General features: G+C 44.8%; 1 protein-coding gene across 1 annotated transcript in view; it reads left to right on the forward strand.

Annotated features, from left to right (window-relative positions):
* Positions 1-10528: 10528 nt before the first annotated feature.
* LOC134965642 (nicotinamide N-methyltransferase-like) overlaps positions 10529-19578 on the forward strand; it is a 76663-nt gene continuing 67613 nt past the window's right edge. The window contains exons 1-2 of the mRNA XM_063941978.1: positions 10529-10679; positions 13205-13412. Of these exons, the coding sequence (XP_063798048.1) occupies positions 10529-10679; positions 13205-13412 (359 nt within the window). The remainder of the gene's footprint in view (positions 10680-13204; positions 13413-19578) is intronic.

Below are 19578 nucleotides of genomic sequence, written 5' to 3' on the forward strand. Positions count from 1 at the left end.
TGCTTCCAGTAAAAGACACTGTTACACCAGGAATGTGCCTGTGATGTGTTTTTATTTCCTCAACCCTGTTATACTATATAAATGACAGGAATCCCAGGTTATTGAGTAATAAAGATACATTGTTACATAATATATCAGAGTCTTCATCATTTCAAAATAATGGACACCAGCTCTTGTAATGAGAATGAGGTGCTTTCTGATCCTTTTTATAAAATATTTACAGGGTGGCTCAAAGGTAGGTATTACACTACTGATATTTCTTAATTTCTTCTTTTTTGATAGAGAATTGGAATGATGGCAGGGAATCCAAGTGAAGTAGAACAAAATACACTATGTAGTGTAAATATACAGCAGTATAAATATCTAAATACAGATGGAGCTGCGCTCATCTGAGGTGGCTCCATCGCAAGCGCGCACTCCCAGGGTGACTAGGCAATCCATCTGCCTAGCCCCGCCAGGAGTGCACAGATACGCTCTCCAATTCACTAGAATGGGGCGCGTTTCCGTCTCCGGACCTGCGCGCGACCCGGATGGAGACACTCTCCCATTCTAGTAAATGGGGCACATCTCCATCACGGGCACATGCGCCTGCCCGGACGTAGATACTGTAGTCGATAGGCACAGATGGAACCACAACTAACGTGGCACCATCTATATTAATAGAAGACTGACAACTATTATGAGTGACATATTTCTATTATGGCGTTGTCTGAGCAGGTCACATCAAATATCAAATTAAAGGTCCTGGTCCGTAGATTAGCAGAAAAATATCGGCATGGTAATTGGTTGCTTAATTTCGGAGATATGTGGCAAAACGCCCACCTGCCATTTGCAAACTTCACCATTGTGCTCTGGAAAATGTGGCAGTTGGTGAACTCTCCCTGTGCACCTACTGGTTGACCTGGAACATGTGACCTGCTGAATGGTCTGAAAACTGTGTCAGCTATTTGCAGCCACCCAATAAACAGGGATTGAAAAGGGAAGGTGGTGAAAAGGGATCAAATGTTTTGCCCAGCAAATCTTTGCCCAGTTGAAACCAGGCACATCAGCCAGTAGTAATATAATTATACACGGGGGTCAAGTCACATTATTATGACCACCTCCTACATTTTACGATGGCAGTACGTCATATAGAGTTATAGTGATGGTATCAGGATCCCAGTGCTTGGAATGCCGGCAGCCATATTAGGAACAGCAGCATCCAAACGCTTAGGATCCAGACATCTCGTAGGTAAGTTAAAACACGCAGATTTTGACCACGCGCTTATCAGCTTCATTCCTGTTCTGCTAGTAATATAGGGGTTGCCCAACCCTACAGATTGTCAAAAACAAAGAAAGAAATATTGTACAGCACTCAGGAATTACTTTATACATTTTATAAAAAAATACAGTATTTATAAAAAGTTTATAAAAGAAAAACATAAAATCCACCGGCCGGTTAATTAGCTTTCAAAAAAACTGCAGCTATTTCTGCAGTCAGATACATACAACAACATCAATTTCACAACGTAGCAAAAGGTTTTCTTCTCTGTAGCCTAATAATATGTGGCTTCTTTTTCAATAGTGCTATATCATCATCAGAAGTTTCATTTGTCTCATTTGTAACAGATGTTTGTAAACACTGCTGCAGCAATCAATAATAAAGGGCCTAATTCAGAGTTGATTGCAGCAGCAAATTTGTTAGCAGTTGGGCAAAACCATGGCCCTCATTCCAAGTTGTTCGCTCGCAAGCTGCTTTTAGCAGCATTGCACACGCTAAGCCGCCGCCTACTGGGAGTGAATCTTAGCTTAGCAAAATTGCGAACTAAAGATTCGCAATATTGCGAAAAGACTTCTCTGTGCAGCTTCTGAGTAGCTCGAGACTTACTCTGCCAGTGCGATCAGTTCAGTGCTTGTCGTTCCTGGTTTGACGTCACAAACACACCCAGCGTTCGCCCAGACACTACTCCGTTTCTCCAGCCACTCCCGCATTTTTCCCAGAAACGGTAGCGTTTTTTCACACACTCCCATAAAACGGCCAGTTTCCGCCCAGAAACACCCACTTCCTGTTAATCACATTACGATCACCAGTACGAAGAAAAAACCTCATAATGCCGTGAGTAAAATACCAATCTCCATAGCAAATTTACTTGGCGCAGTCGCAGTGCGAACATTCGCACTGCGACTGCGAATCGCTGCGATGCGAAGAAAATTACAGAGCGAACAACTCGGAATGACCACCCATGTGCACTGCAGCGGGGGGCAGTTATAACATGTGCAGAGAGAGTTAGATTTGGGTGTGTTGTGTTCAAACTGAAATCTAAATTGAAGTGTAAAAATAAAGCAGCCATTATTTACTCTGCACAGAAACATAATAACCCACCCAAATCTAACTCTCTTTGCAAATGTTATATCTGCCCCCCCCTGCAGTGCGCATGGTTATGCCCAACTGCTAACAAATTTACTGCTGCGATCAACTCTGAATTAACCTCAAAGTCGTTACACAGACTCCTCTGTATTCAAAGTCTGTAGGAATCCAGTAGCAGGATTAATGACAATTATTGTATGTCTGGCCAGACAATTTAGAGAGCTGTATTCTCACCACTCCTGTCATGTAAAATGTCTTCACCGGCTGCTGGTGCTAATTAACCTTTGAATGCAGACATCTCTGGGAGACAGATGAGCAGAACAGTTGACAATGCTCCAGCTTGCTTAGCAAAAGCACTCTCCAGCATAGATGGTTTGTAGTGCAGAAATAAAGTGCTTAATGCATTTCCCCGCCTCCTTGAGGTGTCAGCGGCTTCCTCAGAAGTATCTCACTGCCACCTTGTGCCCTCCTTTTAAAGTCTGCGGTTAGTGGTGCCGTGTTTCCTTGTAGGTAAGTGTTCTATCCCTAATCCATAACCTCCCTAACCCTTCATTTTAGCAGCATAACCCTAACCCTCCCCAGTGGTGTGTAACCCTAACCCCCTCCCCAAAGCCTAACACTAACACTCCTGGTGGTGTGTAACCCTAACCCCCTCCCCAAAGCCTAACACTAACACTCCCCCCCGCAGACAAACCCTAATCATCCACCACATCCTGAACCTAAACCTCATCCACCAGCAGACCTTCATTCAGTGCCAGGATTGTATTCCATGTCAGGATTCCAGCATCAGTATTCTAACTTCCGGGATCCCATGTGTCGGGAATTTGGTAATTTGGTGCCGTCACCCATGTCTCTGCAGCAGCCTGTGCCCCCCGGTTGTCTCTACAGCACAGCCTGTGCTCCACCTTCTTATATCACTGCAGCAGCCTGTGTCTTCCCCCATATCACTACAGCAGCAGCCTGTGTTTGTGCTACCCCTCCTCCAGCCACCACTTACTGTACCTGGATCTTCTCCTTGCTCCTCCTTGAGGCAGTGACAGCAGCATACTCCTTACACACTGTTCTTCAGTGCATGTGATATTATGACACCATGTGCATAGCGTACATAGGAAAAAAAAATATTGTGTCAAGTGATCCCAGTCCCTTTATACCTACGCTCTGCTGATTAGTCCAGAGGTGAAGGTATGGAGCCTGGTTACAATCATTAGACAGTACGTCAGCTAAAAATGGGTTGGGGTGCTTCGGCCAGTGGGCCCCCAGAGAGAGGGAGGCCTGGGGGCCCTTACCTCCTGTTTGCCCACTTAATCCAGCCCTGGTCTACCTACTAAATCATACCCCCAGCACCAAGGCATGCTTCTGACACATCACAGGTTTCCTACTGTTTTTCTTCGACCATCTCAGCAGCCCCTCCCCTCCCATTGCAGAGTAGTTTTTGTTTTAGGTTTAGAGTCTGCATAGCAATGGACTTATAATAATGCATACCTGCCAACATCCGGAGGTCGGCCGCTGAAAAGGGGGTGCTACCTGTTGGAAAGGGTGTGTGGTTTCACATGAATGACACGATCACAAGCCCCACCTCCCATTTTTGTCACAGTGGGTGTACAGCCAGCGCTCTGTGAGCTGCTGGCCATGCCCCCAGTCCCTCTGGCTCACTGGAATAGATGCTGTGCACAGAGCAGCAAGTGATAGGGAACCTCCTAACTGCCTCCGCACTGTGGGACACTGCGACCTGTGGGAGGGACAGCAGGACAGACATAAAAAAGGGACTGTCCTGCAAAAATTGTTACAGTTGGGAGGTATGATAATGTATCTACTGTATGTATGTTCATATGTATAGAGATGCCCTGCAAGAGTACACAACCAATAAAATTGTCCTTGAGATCTCAAGTTTTTCCTGAATTCCAATTAGTCAGAACCAATTTACAAACATAACAGGGAACATGTTCGCAAGACATAATGTCAGTGTTGGTTAAACACATTCTATTGGTCCTAGATGAATGTAACAAGGAGATTGAATTACTGGGCGAAAAAATTGAAGTTTTGCAGATAGACCAATGTTTTCAGAAGTGTTTTGCAAAACTAAATCAGATTTACAAGAAAATGAACTGATGATCCCTTAGAAGAAAAGGCAGAATTTCGCTAGAAACAAATCGAACTTCACGAGTAGAAAGATTTTCAGACAGAGTTACAAATCCAACAGTGAAGCCCCAACACCCTGCAACAATCAGTACTTGGCTAATCTAATGCAGAGGAAGCAACAAAATCCCACTCTATCACCTCAGGTCTATCTTCTTTAGAGATTCCTCAGGGATCCAAAGGAAGGTATCGAACACTCAGAAGCTGTGCATTAGGAGATCCAGTCAGGATCCTGGCGGTCAGGATCCCGCCAGTCAATACGGATGCCAGAATCCTGGCACTACATGGAATGCTGACACCGGAATCCCGAATAGAGTTGCCAGCCTGCTGCCAGGATACCAACTGCTGGGATCCCGAGTGAGCATCCACCGGCCACAGGAGAAGTAAACCGCAGGGCAGGGAGGGCAGAGTTAGGTTTAGGATGCAGGGGAAGGTTAGGGTTAGGCTTCAGCCCAGTGGGGTCGGATTAGACTGTGGGGATGGGGGCTTAGGTATAGTCACCCCCAGGGACGGTTAGGGAAATTTGAGGGTTAGGTTTAGGCAGTGGGGAAGGGAATATAGGTCTAGGCACTACCACGGGGGTTAGGTTTTGGCTGTGGGGAGGGAGGTTAGGTGTAGGCACCCCCATGGAGGGTTAGAGTAAGGTTGCAGGGGGCGAGGGTTAGGTTTAGGCAGTGGAGTAGGGAATATAGGTTTAGGCACCACCACAGACTGAGGAAGCCGCCGAGTACAAAGGCGGAGAAACGCGTAACCAAAGAGCACCGGAGTTCCGCTGAGCACAATACCCACATCATCTACACACAGCACTGACGTCAGCGAAGAGAACGGGACCACGGAGCACAACGGGTAAAATCACCCTCCTCCATTGTTGTAACACGCTGGCAGGTCCAGTAGGAGTATTACAGAGGTGAAGCACCAGTGCCGTGGGACCCAGGTAACTCTATCATAGAGACTGTGTATTAAGGATTCCTTTTTTCCAAAGGATACTTCATTCAGCTGGATCCGTACTGCTACAGTGTGATATATGTGGACGATACCATATCAAATTATATAAATCTTCATGAAAAATGAAACTATGTTTCCTTTTGGCTAACAACTAATAACCATCTGAACTATTCCAAGGGACTTTGCTATCAAGCGAGGACATTGTGCAATATTAATCTAGCCTGCACAGGTTTTACAAATGTTTCAAGTCAATTAGATCAAATTATCATTGATACATATCTTTTTCTGGTATTCCATCTCAGTACTAGTTTTTAACATTGGTGTTATTAATACTGCTTTATTTATTGTTATCTATTTTTCATTTTTCTTTTTTCCTTTTTACTTTTTCATTTTTGTTTTTTCATGTTATCAATTAAAAGTCTATTGATTATTTATACCGCTAATGAGTATTAATTATATGATTAAAGTAAGTTTTATTTTCAGGGTTAGAGTAAGGCTTCAGAGAAGAATTAGGTTTTGGCTGCAGGGAGGGGGGTTAGGTTTAGGCACCACCATGGAGGGTTAGGCTGCGAGGGTGGAAGGGTTTAGTTTATGCTGCTAGAATGGTGAGTAAGCTTCAGTGGGTCAGAGGGGGAAGGTGAGTATGCAAACCTTTCCCTTTCAGGAATCTGATCATTGGGATGCAGAGTTCGGTATTATGACCACTGGTATCCCAACCGCTGGCATTTCAATCCCAACCCATGCATGAGAAGTGGAAGGAAGAACAAGTGAAGAAAGGCTAAGGGACACACCAATTCCCCTGCACCAATAACAAGGGACCAACAGGAGAGAATAGGTGACAAAAATAATTTACAGGTGATCAATCTTACTAGGACTGTGTTTACTCCTGACCACATGGAGAGAGGCATTTGTCAGGGATGCCAGACACAGTAGTAGAAGTTTACAGTAGTCCAATATGGAGATGATCAGTGAGTGTATAAGGGTCTTAGTGGTATCCTAGGTGAGAAAGGGTCTTATCCTATAAATATTTTTGAGATAAAAATGATTTTGAGAGAGGTGCTGAATGTGTGGTTTGAAGGAGAGGGAGGAGTCAAGGATTACTCCAAGAAAACATACTTAGGGGCTAGAGGAGATAGTAGTGCCATCAATAGATAATGAAATTGTGTGAGGTGAGATAGTGTGAGAGGGTGGGAAGATGATCAGCTCAGTCTTAGATATGTTAAGTTTAGGAAAGTGCTGGGACATCCAGGAAGAGATAGCAGAGAGACAATTGTATACACGAATGAGGAGAACAGGGTAGAGGTCAGGGGAGGAAAGGTAGACTTGAGTATCATCAGCATAGAGATGATATGGTAAGTCAAAAGAGGTAATGATTTCACCTGAAGAGGATGTTTATAGAGAAAAAAGGAGCAGACCAAAAACAGACACTTGGAATACACCTACAGTCAGTGGAAGTGGTGGGGAGGTGAAGTCATGAGAGGAGACAGAGAACAAATGGTCAGAGAGGAAGGAGTATAGCCAGGAGAGGCCTGTATCTCGCAGACCAAGGGAATGACAATTTTGCAGAAGGAGCTGGTGGTCCACAGTGTTGAAAGCAGCAGAGAGGTCAAGGAGAATAATCAGAGAGTAGTGGCCCTTGCATTTAGCAGAAAGGAGGACATTGCAGACTTTCATGATGGCAGTTTCAGTGGAGTGGTGAGGATGGAGGCCAGACAGAAATGGGCCAAGCAGTGAGTGGGAATAAAGTCAGTAAGGTGGTTGTAGACAATACGTTCAACAAGATTTTAGACAAAAGGGAGGAGAGAGATGGGTCTATAGTTGGAGAGAGTGTGTGGATCAAGGGTAGCTTTTTTAAGAATAAGGGAGATGAATGCATGCTTAAAGGCAGGGGGAACAGTGCCAAATGACAGGGTGAGATTGAGGAAGTGGGTAAGATGGGAACGAGCAGAAAGATAGAGGAAGCGGAGGAGGTGGGAGGGGATAGGGTCAAGTGGGGAGGTGGAGGGGGGAGGAATGGATAAGGGCCATATCTTCCTCACCAGATACATGGGAGAAAGATGTCAGAGTTGGTAAGAGGTATGGGGATAAGTGTCAAGGGAGAGGAGGTGGCTGGTTGCTGTTGGTTTGGTTAGATGTGATGTCCTGACGTATGGAGTCAATTTTGAAAGTGAAATAAGTGGCAAAGTCAAGAGCAGAGAGTAAGGAGGGGAGACGAGGTGGGGGAGGGCAGAGGAGGGAGTTGAGGGTGGCAAAGATGTGCCAGGGGTTTGAAGACTGGGAGGAGATGAGGTTCTTGAATTATTACAGTTTAGTAAGGGAGAGTGCAGCACCGAAGGGTGAGAGTATAAGTTTAAAATGGAGGAAGTCTGCCATAGAGTGTGACTTCCCCCACTTTCACTCAGCAGTACCTAAGCATTTTACAAGATGTTCTGGAGCATTTGGTGGTGGTTTGTGGAGCGACAGAGTTAAGAGCAGAAGTAAGGGAAACATTGCATAGGGAAGTGGCATGTTCAGGGCATGAGAGAGACAGTATAGGAGAGAGAAGGAAGTCGAGCAGGAAGGATAGGAAAGTGGTGTCGATGTCACTTCTTTTTCACTGTTTTATCACTTGTCCAGGCTGGGTGTAGTATGGCTGACCGGCGGTCAGGAGACCGCTGGTCAGCTTACTGACGGTCAGGAGACCGCCGGTCAGCTTACCGATGCCGGGATCCCGGCAGCATACTGACGCCGGGATCCCGGCGGGGAGGGGCGAGTGCAGCAAGCCCCTTGCGGGCTCGCTGCGCTCGTCACGCTGCGGGCTCGGTGGCGACCTACGGTCGCCACGGGTTCTATTCCCACTCTATGGGTGTCGTGGACACCCACGAGTGGAAATAGTCCCTGTTGGTTGGCATGCCGACCATCGGGGTAGTGAGGAGTCGGGATGGTGGAGGAGGTCATGTGACTGTCAGTCTCCCGACCGCCGGTCACATGAATCCCACCCGTCCAGGCTTAATACATCTACCCCTACATTAGCCAATTAACAATTGATTATTGGTTTTCTCGTTCAGAATCTTCTACTCATGAATTATTCACTTCTGATGAGCAACTTGAAGACCTGGATGAATTTGGAGGAGCTTCACTGACTTTCTGTAAATGCAAAAGAATTTTCCCATTGTACCACCCAAACAAACATCTGATCAGAAGTGAGTATATTAATTTAATCTTTACAGAAATAATATTCTAATAAATAGGACTAGGAGATCTTGAGCATATATGATTCACAATATTAATGAGGGGACCTTTAATTAAAATCAAACAATGGCCTGATGTTGTGATAAATCCTTCAGATAAAGGGTGCAATGTTGTATTATGGCCAACAAAACTATATCTCAAAGAAGCCTAATATCAATTAGAGGACAAACTGTATTACCGACACATTAACTTTAACCTCACTGAGTATTTCTCCATCCTCTATAATCAGATCATCAATAAGGTCAAGGTAGACCACATTATAACAAAACCTGAAAAATTATTTCTCCATGTAGCCCTCCCAAAGATACCCATGTTTTACCTCCTGCTAAAGATGTATGGATATCTCACCGGCCCACTGGATAGGACAATTGTGTCTGGCATAAGGGGAATCTCAAAACAGGTGAGCGTCCTTGTGGATACACATTTCAGGCATGATATAACCACCTTATCCTTTAATGCCCAGGATACTGCATACTTTCTGAAGAGGATTAAAACCTAGTACTGAACAAAGATTACATGCTAGCCAGTATAGACATCAAATCTCTCTACACCATCAGCATTTATTTACTGGGAATGGAAGCCATCAATTTTTTTCAGGATAGAAAAAAGGATATCGGACTTCCATAGTTAATTCTGAATCTACAGGAATTCATACTAAACATGAATTATTTTGTTTTCAATAACAATTTTTTCCTCCAAACCAGGGCATTGTATGCTCACCCACTTATGCAAATCTGTTCATAGGGTGGCAGGAACATGTCTTCAATGATGAATTAACCACTTATACCAATATGGATTCATTACATCAATGATATTTTACTGATTTGGAATTGAACAGAAATTCCATGACTTCATGATGAAGCTCAACAATAAAACTTGAACATGAAATTCACATATGCCATTCATTTTCTAGACCTTAATCTTACAATTTATGAAGAGGGCAATCTCTTTTCTGATCTATATAGGAAGCCAACTGCAACAACAGTCTTCTCCACAAAAGCTATCACTTTCCACCAATACAAAATGCCCTGAAGGGTGAGTTTATAAAATTATGAAGAAACTACTCCAATGATCTCAACTTTAAAATGCAAAGCAAGGACTTAGCTAAGAAATTATGCAAGAGGGGGTATTATAATATACTGATAAAAAATAAAAATAAAAATACATGGTTGCCAAAACAGCAAGTGACTCACTTATCTTCACTCATAAAAAAGGCTGCTGAGAATCAAAATTAACCCTTATTGATAACTACTGTAACAAGTGGCAATATTTGAATGACTATGATTATCATCACCGTGATCTCTTAGGTATTTTTTTTCTATATTGTTTGAATATCCAATTATTCTTCTTTTCTTTCTTTTCTTTTTCTACTTTCTTTTTTCATCTTCCTTCTCTTTTTCACTTTTTCTTCTTTTTGTATTCCCCACGTGTTTCCCCTTTCTCTCACAATTATATCCTGGTTGGCATACATCTATTATTAGTATTCTACTGTCACTGTTCAAATGTTATTTATTTTTTTTAAACAAATGACTATGGCTTTAAATTTTGATTCCACTATGACATGCCCAATATCTGTATACAGTATGTGTTTGCGCTAGAAATATTTTAATTAAATTGCTTAAATATTTGACAATATTTAAATATAAAATTGAAAGATAATTAATATGAGGAATTGTTCCACTAGATGATCACACTGTCACCAGCATTCCCATGACAGCTCATGAGGCTGATAAACCACCATGTGATAACACTGATATCCTGGTTACTGATGAATATACATAACTGGATCCTAGTGAATATAAGCAGTATTCCTGAGCCAGTAAATTAATAGACGTGAGAGTCAGCCAGTCTGTGACACAGTCATACAAGATGGATTCCAGCTCACATAAATTCTATCCTGTACACGGCTTTGATTCTAGAGAACATCTGGAAACATATTTTTCTAACAAACCAGACATGGCCTTTGGAGACGATACAATGAAATTTCCAATGGAATGTTTACACCGTGTATTCAGTGAGGGTATGTATATTATACTGACAGTGTGTATACTGTACTGACCAGCTTACCCTAGTGTGAGTAATTGCATGTACATGATTGTGTGTAAGGGAATTTAGACTGTATTCTCTAATGGGGCAGGGACTGATGTGCATGACAAATATATCCTCTGTACAGCGCTGTATATAATGCTCAGACTATATAAATACATTGTAATAATGATACTTTATGATGGATCTAAGATTATATATTTCTATGCAGTTGTTAAAGTGAAGAATTACTTTTTTAATTTACTAAATACAATGCCTATGACTCATTCTTTGATGACGGAACATGACTGTGTACAGTACATACTGATTGCCATTGAGTGTTAGGAATGTGCATTACATCATTAGATCTGCCCACTTACATACTGTAGTTATAGTGTATTGAGCGAGGATTGAAGAACCCTGTGTAATCACACTGTCAGGCAAAATGAGCACTTGAAATGGCCTCAGATATGACCAACTAAAAAGTAGGTGGAGTTGACCAGGGCCAAAACTAGATTTTGTGTCACCCAGGGCAAGGCAGCAATTTTACACCCCTCCCCCCCTTTTTCTAATATAAAATTAATATACATCCCCCTCCCTACCACACTTTATAAAGTTCAGAGCGCACTGCAAAAAGAGGGGTCTTATCATATCCCTGGCAGCGATGATTCCTCCAGGTATTACAGTAGGGTGGGAGGATCCCTGGCAGCCATGAGAATTCCAGGTCTTACTCCAGGATCACAGGATCCCCGGCTGCACAGCACCAGACCCCAAGACATGATGCAGGATCTCCTCACCTATGTGTAGCCACCAGCCCATGTACAAGCTACTGTAACTCACCAGCTGGTTCCCTTGTCAGATGTAATTTCTGGTTACACCATCTGGGTCCCCCCTCAGAGGTCAAAGTCAGGGCAGTGGCAGGAACAGGGCCACCATGATGCTACCAGAGCAGGATGTGGGACTGTACCATCGCTAGGGAGTATGGAGTAGAAGACAGTTTAAGTAAGAGAAGGAAAATCACATGAGGGTAGAGGGCCCTGCTCATGAGAGCTTACATTCTAAATGGGAGGGGCAGATAGACAAGGGTGACACAGATGGGGTAAACTGTGGGTGTGGGAAAGAAGGCTTAGGAGGGGAGTTTGCTGGGTTTGGTAAACAAGTCAAGAAACGGGTGCAGGGTGTACAGTTTTATCCCCCCTTAAGCTGCATAGTCCTCATAACAGAATGTAAAACAATGCTCAAAAATCTTCCTACCTAGAGTAGAGCTGAGATGGGAAGGGCTGGGAAAACATATGTGGGTAAAGGAAGTTACTGTGGGGGGGGGGTGCTGCAAGATCCTGGATGTGTGGCCATGCAGCTCTAAAAAAATGAAAGAGGAACACTATGTATACACTATAGACAGGGGCATTCTGCCCCCTCACCAGCTGGACCAGGTCTCTGCCAGTACCCTCAGACAAGCCTGGGCCCTTGTAATGAGTTTCTAAAATTGTTTACAAAGTGCTACAATGTAGCAGAGACAGTTTATTTCCATGCCAAGTTCTGGTGTGCTTCACATACAGACTCATTTGCATACAGATATACATAGTGTGGGTGCATATACAGGTTGAGTCTCCCTTATCCAAAATGCTTGGGACCAGAGGTATTTTGGATATGGGATTTTTCCGTATTTTGGAATAATTGCATACCATAATGAGATATCATGGTGATGGGGCCTAAATCTAAGCACAGAATGCATTTATGTTACATATACACCTTATACACACAGCCTGAAGGTAATTTTAGCCAATATTTTTAATAACTTTGTGCATTAAACAAAGTGTGTGTACATTCACACAATTCATTTATGTTTCATATACACCTTATACACACAGCCTGAAGGTCATTTAATACAATATTTTTAATAATTTTGTGTATTAAACAAAGTTTGTGTACATTGAGCCATCAAAAAACAAAGGTTTCACAATCTCACTCTCGCTCAAAAAAGTCCGTATTTCGGAATATTCCGTATTTCGGAATATTTGGATATGGGATACTCAACCTGTATATAGTGTTAGATATCATATTACTCAGCACAGTCTCCTGGTACAGGCTAAGTGCATTGCATTGTAATAGACACTAGCAGAGGGAACTGGTAACTCACACACGCCAGGCATCAGTGATATGTAAGTGTGCATGTTTCCTAAGAGATTACTTTATGGCACATGCAGGAAAAGTGAATCCAGATACTGGAAATGCTGCCACTTACATACCTCATACATTACAGTGAAGCAGCAACAGGTGTGTTGTGAGGAAGTGGCTTACCTGTATCTAGGGATGTGCGGGTTCTCACTTCTTTTGGATGACCAACAACCTAAATCTGGAAAAATCCGAACTTGAAATAAATTTGGCAAAAAGAACCAAGTAAATACGAGCCGGCACATCTCTACCTGTAACTGGACATTGCAGAATGATGCATAGTAGAGTACTGTAGATGCTACATATTATATTGCACTCTGTAATCATTGGAATCTTTCCCTGCAGGTCACATTAAGGGAGACCTTTTGATTGACATCAGTTATGGATCCTTCATTCATCTTCTCTATACAGCCAGTGGATATTTCAAACAGATCCTTGTGCTGAAGTGCTCTGAGCAATGTATTATGGAGCTGAACAAATGGATTAACACACATACCGGAGCGTTTGATTGGTCTCACATAATGGAATATATTAAATGTCTAGAAGGAAACAGGTAAGAAAACTTATTGTCCAAAACATCTATCAAGAGTAAACCCAGTGTCAGTACTCAGTAAACTTTTCCAAATGCTTTACACTGGGAGTCATTTAGCCTGGGCTGAAAGAAATACCTCTCTTGTACAGCACATGACATGGTCTCCTGTTACATGTAGTTCAGCAGACTTAGCTAATATTACTAAACCCCTTACTGTTTAAATCTTTCATTTGAAACATATTATTAAGTTAGATTGGTTAAAGTGCTGGCATCGACTTTTATAGATGGGATGCAGCCAGTGGAGGGCTGGGATGGGGGGCAGGGTGCCATCTGGCATCTGAGCTCCTGGGCCACGTACAGCCACGCTCTGCTTGCACATGGCCAGCTGTGGGAGGCAGGAAGGAGGTAGGTAGAGATGATGCTTCCTGCCTGGCTGCTCTGCACTATAACACAATAATAGTAGCTGGCCGGGCAGCTCCGCCTTCCTGAGCTCCTCTCTCACTGACAGTCAGGTGTGGCTATGCATGTGCATTGGGCTGCTGTGTCCCACTTCTGGGGAGCTTTTCATCATCAGACAAGAAGAGCTGAGCAGGAGACTAGGCCAAAGTAGAGCAGGTAAGTTTGTGCTGCTAAGGGGTGGTTATTGGACGTACCAGGTAGATTGCTGTGGACTGGGTTGGGGAGAGAGAGTGTGCTGTGGAGTGGACACTGAGGGGGGCTGAGTAGGGTGTTGATATGTTGTGGTTGTTGAAGGGAGATGCTATGAGGTGGACAGTGAAAGAGTTAGGGAGTGATGTGAGATGGACATTGTAGGGGGGTGCTGTGTGAGGTGGATAGTGAAGGGTGAGTTCTGTGATAGCTGGACAGAAAAAGGGGGAGGGGTGCTTTGACATGGACATGGAAGGAGGGTGAGTGCCAGGTAGTGTGCATTGGAAAGGCAGGAGGGGCTGTAAGGTAGTTATTAAAGGTGGGGAGTGCTTGGGATGGACAGTGAAAACTCCAGTGGGAGTGCTGTGAGGTCAATACTGATGGGGCTGGAACGCTGTGGGGTGGTTGTTAGAAGGGGCAGGGTAAGGTGGGATGCTGTGAAATGGATAGTAGAGGAAAGGGGAGGACTTTGAGGTGAACTTTGAAAGGGATGGAGGTGACTAGAGATGTGCACCGGAAATTTTTTGGATTTTGTGTTTTGGTTTTGGATTCGGTTCCGCGGCCGTGTTTTAGATTCAGACGCATTTTGGCAAAACCTTCCTGAAAATTTTTTGTCGGATTCGGGTGTTTTTTGGATTCGGGTGTTTTTTTTACAAAAAAGCCCTCAAAAACAGCTTAAATCATAGAATTTGGGGTAATTTTGATCCTATAGTATTATTAACCTCAATAACCACAATTTCCACTCATTTCCAGTCTATTCTGAACACCTCACACCTCACAATACTATTTTTAGTCCTAAAATTTGCACTGAGGTGTTAGGATCTCCTGCTCTGTGCTGCCACGTCGCCATGGCAACCGGGAGGCAAGTGTTAGCGAAGTAACCTGAGCGCAGCTGATACTCCGGTCCGGGTTTTTACTGTGTAGTGGTTACAGGCTCTGTGCACGGCAGGGAATCCGGCGCTGGTTTTGTGCTCACACTCTGTGAGGTCTGAGTGGGGCGTGGACAGCACCTGCTATATAAACCATCCTCTCAGGCTAGGCAAATGCTGCTGAATCTTTGTTTGTTAGTCAGTTCCAGAGAGTTAGCTAGTACTGTGTGACTTTGTATTTACTTGTTGCTTACTGCGAATAGGCCTTGGGATTCGGTACTTCATTCTGCCAATCCGGACCTAGCAGTAAGACTGGAGTCAGTTGTTTGACCTGCTGGGGTTCTTTTGCTATTCTGTGAACCCAGCAGGTTTGCGGCTGTACTCTCAGACCTGCTTGCTTAATCCTCCCTCACTGTGCAGGGCGTTCAGGTGTCAGTTTAGTGGCAGTAAGCTGAACCTGTACCCTGCAAGTGGGGGTTAGGATTGTAGATACTCTCATTGCGTCTATATTTCTATCTCTGACTAAGGAGTTTATTCCCACACCCGTTGGTAACCCTTTGGGGTTTTTTCTGTTGCTCTTAGCAACATCATTTCAGGTGCTCCACATGTTAAATCACTACACATCGCTTCATTGTCCGCTCTATTCCATCTGAGCATTCCTGACACTAGGGAGACACCCAATTCCTGAGCCTTTGGGCTTCTCCGTTCACTTTGTGTTTATTAGTTATTCCATCACCTCCTGTGTATGTTATGTTATACTGTCTGTGAGTTCGTTTGCTTCGCTTCCCTCTCTGTTTATACACCGGTATACTCCTGTTAGCACTGGTGTGCGTAACATATTCAGCAGCCCTACTCCTGTTGAAATTTTGTGGGAATATGGAGCATACCCCTCAAAATACTTTGCAACAGGTGGTCGATCAGGTGCAGGTCCTGACTCGACAATTCAATGAGATGTCCATTAAAATGAACACCCCGCAGGCCGCCAGCGGAGCTCCCGCAGCAGGAGCGGCAAGTTCAGGGGTTAAGGAGCCGAAAGTAAATCACCCGGATCGTTTTTCTGGAGATCGCTCGCAGTTCTTTTGTTTCAAGGAGAGCTGTAAGCTATATTTCAGGCTTAGGCCCCAGTCTTCTGGGTCGGAGATTCAGTGGGTGGGCATGGTGATTTCATTGCTACAAGGAGACCCACAGGTCTGTGCATATGGGTTACAGCCTGACTGTCCGTCGCTTAAAAGTGTTGATGCTTTTTTTACGGCACTGGGCATTTTGTATGATGACCCTGACAAGATGGCTTCCGCCGAGGCTCAGATTACGGTTCTTAAGCAAGGGCGACAGCCAGCTGAGGTTTATAGTCCGGAGTTTCGGAGATTGGCTCATGATACCCAGTGGAATGACCCAGCCCTGAGAAACCAGTACCGAAGGGGCCTTTCTGACCAGATAAAGGACCTACTGGTACAATATCCCTCGCCTGATAGCTTAGATCAGCTCATGCAGTTATCCATCCGGGTGGATAGACGGCTGAGAGAGCGTAGGCTTGAAAGGGAGACCACAGTTTCCTTTTTTCCCAAGGGAACCTCAGACTCTGAGGAATATTCCGAGGAGCCTATGCAGATTGGGGCTACCCGCCTCTCCTCGCGTGAGAAGACGCGGAGGAGACAGCAGGGTTTGTGTTTGTACTGTGGGAATAAAGGTCATGTTGTAGTATCATGCCCAGAAAAACCAGAAAACTTCAGGGATTGAGGGTAATGGGAAATATCCTGTCAGGCCAGAAGTCAGAATTTCCTAAAAAGACTTTTCTCATTCCGGTGACTTTGGAGATCCTCGGTCAAACTGTCAAGACTGAGGCCTTTGTTGACAGTGGGGCCGATGGGGTTTTCATGGACCGTCAATTCGCCCTGGAACACTCTGTTCCCTCAGTACCTTTGGCATCAGAGATTGAGATCTGTGGGTTAAACGGGGAACCATTGTCCCAGGGTAAAATTACCTCCTGCACCAGCCAAATTCCTTTGTTTATTGGAGCCACACACTCTGAAAAATTGTCTTTTTATGTGACTGTCTGTTCTTTTGCCCCATTGGTTTTGGGGTTACCCTGGTTAAGGGCCCATAACCCTCAATTTGACTGGGTCTCTGGGGAGATTCTTAGTTGGGGTAGTGATTGTTTCAGGAGTTGCTTGAGCCTTCCAGTCAGGCTCTCGCAGCTAAGTTTGCCAGGATTGCCAGGATGTTATGCAAATTTTGCGGATGTGTTCTCCGAAAAAGTTGCGGAGGTACTACCTCCCCATCGCCCCTATGACTGTGCCATTGATTTGTTGCCGGATGCTAAGCATCCCAAGAGCAGGTTGTACTCCCTGTCACGTCCTGAGACTCAGGCTATGGCAGAGTACATTCAGGAGAACTTGGCTAAGGGATTTATCAGACCCTCACAGTCCCCAGTTGGGTCGGGGTTCTTTTTCGTGGGTAAAAAGGACGGTTCGTTGCGACCCTGCATCGACTTCAGGGAATTGAACCGTATCACGATTAAAAACTCGTACCCACTGCCTCTCATTTCGGTTTTGTTTGACCAGCTTTGTACTGCCACCATTTTTTCTAAGATTGACCTACGCGGTGCTTACAATCTAATCCGAATAAGAGAGGGGGATGAATGGAAGACTGCCTTTAATACCCACTCAGGGCATTATGAATATTTGGTGATGCCTTTTGGGCTCTCTAATGCCCCGGCAGTCTTCCAGGAATTCATGAACGATGTGCTCAGGGAATATTTGGATAGATTCTTAGTTGTTTATCTAAATGACATCCTAATCTTCTCTCATTGCCTGGAGGAACATCGGAAGCATGTACGCTTAGTCCTCCAGAAACTCAGAGACCACCAGCTTGGGGCGAAGCTGGAGAAGTGCGAGTTTGAAGTCCAGCAAATCGCATTTCTAGGGTATATTATCTCCTCAGAAGGTTTCCAAATGGAGGGTTCTAAGGTACAGGCAGTCCTGGATTGGGTGCAGCCCACTAGTTTGAAGGCGCTTCAGCGTTTTCTGGGCTTTGCGAATTTTTATAGACGGTTTATCGCTGGATTTTTGTCTATAGTGGCCCCCTTGGTGGCACTCACTAAGAAAGGGGCGGATGTTGCTCACTGGTCTTGTGAGGCCAAAGCGGCCTTTGCCCGTCTCAAAAGGGCATTTGTCTCGGCCAAGGTGCTGCGACACCCAGATCCAGAGCGTCCTTTTGTGGTAGAAGTGGATGCCTCTGAGATAGGTATTGGGGCAGTGCTCTCTCAGATGGGGGTGTCTGATAATCGCCTTCATCCCTGTGCTTACTTTTCCCGTAAATTTTCGTCTGCTGAGATGAATTATGGTGTGGGTAACCGGGAATTGTTGGCTATAAAGGATGCACTCGGGGAGTGGAGACACTGGCTTGAGGGGGCTAAGTTTGTGGTCTCAATTCTCACCGACCATAAGAATCTGGCTTATTTAGAGTCAGCGAAGCGGCTCAATGCCAGGCAGGCACGATGGGCTTTGTTTTTTGCTCGCTTTAATTTTTTGATAACATATCGCCCTGGGTCAAAAAACATCAAGGCTGATGCGCTCTCGCGGAGTTTTGCTCCAGTTCAAGAGACCACCGAGGAGCCATTGCCCATTGTGTCCCCATCATGTATTAAAGTGGGCATTACCCAGGACCTCTTGTCATTAGTCCTTAGAGCACGGGAGCAGGCTCCTCCAGACTTTCCGGTAGGTCTCTTGTTTGTGCCTCCTAGGTTAAGACAGCGAGTGTTCCTGTAATTCCATGCCAAGAGGTCGGCAGGGCATCCGGGTATTGCCAGAACTCGGGAGTTGCTGTCTAGGGCAGTGTGGTGGCCCTCGGTGGCTAGGGATGTGGATCAGTGGGTTCGGGCATGTGACGTTTGTGCCCGAAATAAAACTCCTAGAGGGGTTCCTGTCGGCCCATTACATCCACTCTCTATTCCGTCTAAGCCATGGACCCACATTTCCAGCCATTTGGGTTGTCGTTGACAGGTTTTCGAAGATGGCGCATTTCGTTCCACTGGTTGGGTTGCCATCGGCCAGATGCCTGTCTGAGTTATTTATGCAGCATGTTGTGCGCCTCCATGGGTTGCCACTTGATGTGGTCTCTGACCGTGGATCCGTGGATCCCAGTTTGTGGCCAAATTCTGGAGGGCATTTTGTTCTGATCTCCAGATTTCTGTGAGCTTGTCGTCAGGCTACCATCCACAGTCAAATGGGCAGACTGAGAGGGTGAACCAGTCCTTGGAGCAGTTCCTCAGGTGTTATGTCTCCAAGTGTCATACTGACTGGGTTGCTCATCTGTCCATGGTGGAGTTTGCCTATAACAACGCGGCTCACTCTGCTACAGGGATCTCTCCCTTCCTTTGTGTGTATGGGCATCATCCTAAGGCCAATTCTTTTGACCCCCTGGATTCCACGTCTGGTGGTTCCTCTGTTGTTTCAGTCCTTAGGGGTATTTGGAGGAAAGTGAAGAAAGCCCTTGTGTCTGTGTCATTAGTGACCAAAAGGGTTTTTGATAAGCGGAGAAGACCCTGCAGCTTCAAATTAGGAGACTTCGTCTGGTTGTCCACCAAGAATTTGAAGTTGAGACAGCCATCTCATAAGTTTGGCCCCCCGGTTCATCGGCCCTTATAAGATCACCAGGGTTATCAATCCGGT

This window comes from Pseudophryne corroboree, chromosome 10 (assembly GCF_028390025.1).
Source record: "Pseudophryne corroboree isolate aPseCor3 chromosome 10, aPseCor3.hap2, whole genome shotgun sequence".
NCBI lineage: Eukaryota > Metazoa > Chordata > Amphibia > Anura > Myobatrachidae > Pseudophryne > Pseudophryne corroboree.